At 47.1% G+C, this 3,817-nt stretch overlaps 1 protein-coding gene across 5 annotated transcripts; it reads left to right on the top strand.

Annotated features, from left to right (window-relative positions):
• Positions 1-877: 877 nt before the first annotated feature.
• Positions 878-2,596, top strand: TRNP1 (TMF1 regulated nuclear protein 1). Of its 5 annotated transcripts, XR_004540284.1 has the most exons (3): positions 879-1,806; positions 1,969-2,077; positions 2,165-2,596. XR_004540284.1 is itself a non-coding variant. In XM_033954009.1 (2 exons), exons 1-2 carry the CDS (start codon positions 1,249-1,251, stop codon positions 2,207-2,209), a joined length of 603 nt encoding a protein of 200 aa, XP_033809900.1. In that variant the 5' UTR covers positions 878-1,248; the 3' UTR covers positions 2,210-2,596. The 5 variants fall into 5 exon arrangements, 3 of the variants coding, with proteins under 3 accessions (XP_033809900.1, XP_033809903.1, XP_033809902.1); XM_033954009.1 differs by lacking the exon at positions 1,969-2,077 and having other exon boundaries at positions 878-1,806; XM_033954012.1 differs by having other exon boundaries at positions 1,969-2,596.
• The last annotated feature ends 1,221 nt before the right edge of the window (positions 2,597-3,817 follow it).

The following is a 3,817-nucleotide window of genomic DNA, read 5'->3' on the forward strand; positions in this document are numbered from 1 at the left end:
ATAGGATTATGAAAGGGTATAGATAGAAGCATAAAGGGGAATAAAGGGTTTTAGACAAGGACCACCTTACAGGTCATGGACCTGATGGGCCGCCGTGGGAGCGGACTGCTGGGCGCGATGGACCTCTGGTCTGACCCAGCGGAGGCAACTTCTTATGTTCTTATACTGTACTTAATCATATAAATATTTATTCCATCTTTTTCATTCGCTGTTTCTGTCATTAAATTCTTTCTCTTTTCATTTTTCTCCTATTTTCCTCAAATTCCTTTTGCTTCCATCCCTCATGCTCCTTCTATACTTGGATAAGATATTGGAGTGTGGGGGGGGGGGGGTAGGTGTGCTTCAGTTGGATTATTGTAGAGGAGCTGCTTCTCAGCTCAGCTCTCAGAATCAGAGCTACTGTTGCAGCCAGATCGAAAAGCACAGATTGCTGAAGTCAAGTTAGCATGCATAACTCTTGCGCTCTGTTTCTAAGCTTTTCTTTTGGGGATATTACATTCTCGTTCAAACAGTTCATTCTTTTATTCTGTTGTTTCCTTATTGGTGCAATACTAGTATAAGGTTCTGTAAAAGGCAGCCCAGCAATCTCTGCTAATCTCAGGCATCACCTGCTCATCATAAAGAACCTAAAATAAATTATTTTAAATGCTTTGATTGCAGAGCTTTTTTTTTTCCTTTTCTACAACCCTCTAAGTCTAATGCAAATAGATGATATGGACAGCTGGTTTTGGAAATAAGCCGCCCACTTGCTTGTTTTTTTCCCTAACCTTGAAATAAAACAATCGAATCTTTTGGATTTTATTACAACTGCTAATTACCTCATTTTAATTTTGTTAGAGCTGATGCACATGTGAGTTTGGAAGAATCTCCATATTCTAAAGCTACAGCCGATGGATCCACTGCTTCCAATGCTGTGTGTCCTTATGGTCTTTACTTCTGACCGCTTGCCATAACTCATTAGAGCTGCAGTTATTGCAAGTTCAGGTCGGAGCACTTTGCCATCTCAAGAGTGGCAGCTGCACAAATGACGGGGCAGGAAGAGTAAATAAGTTCTGAAAAAAATGAATTAGCAAATGGCAAGGGAGCTTCGCCTCGGAGGTGTGAGAGCAAAACATTCTCCATTGCAAAGAGCACGCGCAGTGGAAGCGGAAGCGGCGGCCGGCTTCCGGTCTAGTAGCAAGAAAGCGCGCGCGGACAAGCTCCGGCGCCCAACTTTTGCCGAGCGTCGCTGGGATCCGGGTCCTTCCCATGCCCGGGTCCAGGAGGCGCCGCTTGGCCCGGGTCTCGGCCCGCAGCCTGCGGGGTTTGCAGAAGGTCTTCCCGAGCCGCCGGGAGCTGAAGCCGAAGCCGAGCCCGGCCGCCGCCGCCGTCGCGCGCCCCGAGGCGGCCAACCGCAAGCCCGAGCCGGCCGCCGCCCTGGCCAAGGCGCTGGGCAGCGAGCTGAGGCTGCACCCGGGCGCCCCCCGCGCCGCCGCCGAGCGCCTGGAGCTGGCCCAAGCCCGCCGCCGCCTGCTGGAGGTGGAGAGCCAGCGGCGCGCGCTGGGCGAGCTGGAGAGGCGCGTGCGGCAGCTGCACCTGGTCTTCGTGCAGACCGAGGTGCAGGTGGCCGGCCAGGGGGAGGGGCTGGGCCAGGCCGAGGTCTACCTGGGCGTGCACGCGCAGCGCCTGAAGACGAGCCTGCGCCGCCGCAAGAAGAGCTGCGCGCTGGGCGGCTGCGCGCCCTGGGGGAGGCGCGCGCGGCGCAGGTCGGCGTCGGCCCCGCCCGCGGCCGTGGAAGCGTCGAGCTCGAGGCGAACAGCTGTCCAGGTGTGGAGTGACGCGTGACAGGAGAAGATGCCGAGCAAACAGAGGTCTCTTCTCAATTTCTTTATTTATAGGACAGTTCAGCCTTGCCCTTTGCAATCTCTCCACTTTATTACAATGTTCAATTTTTCTCTTCTCTTCCCCTTATGAAACTGTATTTTCCAGATTCTCTTTTAATAGAGGGACACAACCCATCATGTCCAACATGAAACTACCTGTTGGACATTTTAGTTATCAAATGCTTCCCAAAGAGTCAGACCTGGCTTGTGAAGAGGTAATGTGAGAAATTGCAATCTACTGGGACAGTTTTACTTGCAGTTTCCTTTAGACTTATTTTATTTTATTTTTTACACCAACTCAGCTTGGCGTGGTGACTAGACTCCCAGGATTAACCTTCAAATTTTGACATGAAACATCCAAAGTGAACTCTAGCAGTCTAAGTTCCTAATCTTATTCAAGCAAGGAGAGGCTCTGCTGCGAAGTGGCACAGGAGAAATTTCACCTGCCTGTTCCAGACTGGAAAAAACTACTACCAGATGGAGCTGAGAGGAGGGAGAGACTGTTTTTACTTCACCTCTGAAACCTTGCATCCAAAATTATATATATATATATATATATAAACAAAGTTTATATGTGTATGTGGGTATGTCTTTTTGTATACTGTATGTTTACTTATAATTAGAGAGTGACATGGGGACAAATACTTCCCCGTCCCTGTGGGAACTCATTTTCCCTTCCTGCCGAGTTGTTTTCCTGTCCTTGCCCCCATTCCTGCAAGCTCTGTCCTCATCTGCACAAGCATCAAACACTTTAAAATCATAAGTGTTCGAGGCTTCTGTGGTTAAGACAGAGCTTACAGGAATGGGGCAGGGACAAGAACAGCAACAACAGGATGAGGAAATTGAGTTCCTGCAGGGATGGAGAAAAATGTGTCCCCGTGTCATTCTCTACTTATAATTTAAGACCTGCCAGTCCTAAGGACTCTAAACATCTGGGATGTAGTGCCCTCCACTCATTTCAGACCTTAGATTGAAGCCAGCAGAGGAGCAGGAAGAGGCAGGCAGAAAGTACTGATCTCCTCCTCTCATCTACAGGTGAGGGGAGATTGCATATTGTGGGGAGAGGTACAGAAATATTGAGCCAGAGAACATTGAAGCATATATCTTTCCAAACTTGCTGATTAGCATCTGTTTTATCATAGACAAACTTTGCATCATAAAATGAAAGTAACATGTACTTTGAACAAAATGCTTTATACGTAACCTATGCAAGGATCACCAGAGAAGTTTACAATTAATACATGTTAAAATAGAAAAGGCAGGAAAGAGCACAAGAGGAAATGCTTATTTGCCATAGGAACAGCCCCAGTATATGGCCCACACTTAATAGCCACCCCCTTCTCTAATGCTAGAATATAGAAATGAGTTTGGACTAGACAGGTGCCTAACAGTGAGATGGTGCTCACTGGTGAAGGGATTGTGCAATACATTATTATACTGTGAAACCAATAGTTCGTAGTACCATGAATTCAGAGAATGACACGGGGACAAATTTGTCCCCGTTCCCACAGGAACTCAATTTCCCCATCCCCATGAGTTTTGTCGCTGTCCCTGCCTCTGCCTCATTCCTGTAAGCTCTGCCTTAACCGCACAAGCCTTGAACACTTATGATTTTAAGGTTTTTTTAAGCTTGTGTAGATGAGGACAGAGCAGGGATGGTAAAAGAACTCGTGGAGACAGGACAGGAAAATTAGTTACCACAGGGATGGGGGAAATATTTGTCCCAGTGTCATTCTCTAGTTCTCATGTAATGTTTGTGTGTGTGCTACCATGCTGCTGTTTAAAATGGTACACTATACTCCTATTTATGTTGTGGTTTGTCAGTAGTTGTTTTAAGAGTCAGATTATAACTTATACCTAAAAAGTACACAGAAGTGCATTCATACTTAATGGCCAGTACGGTAAATGTAATAATCAGCATATGAATTGATGTTGCTGCTTGAAAATAGGTAGTT

Source organism: Geotrypetes seraphini, chromosome 8 (assembly GCF_902459505.1).
Source record: "Geotrypetes seraphini chromosome 8, aGeoSer1.1, whole genome shotgun sequence".
In the NCBI taxonomy this organism is placed as follows: domain Eukaryota; kingdom Metazoa; phylum Chordata; class Amphibia; order Gymnophiona; family Dermophiidae; genus Geotrypetes; species Geotrypetes seraphini.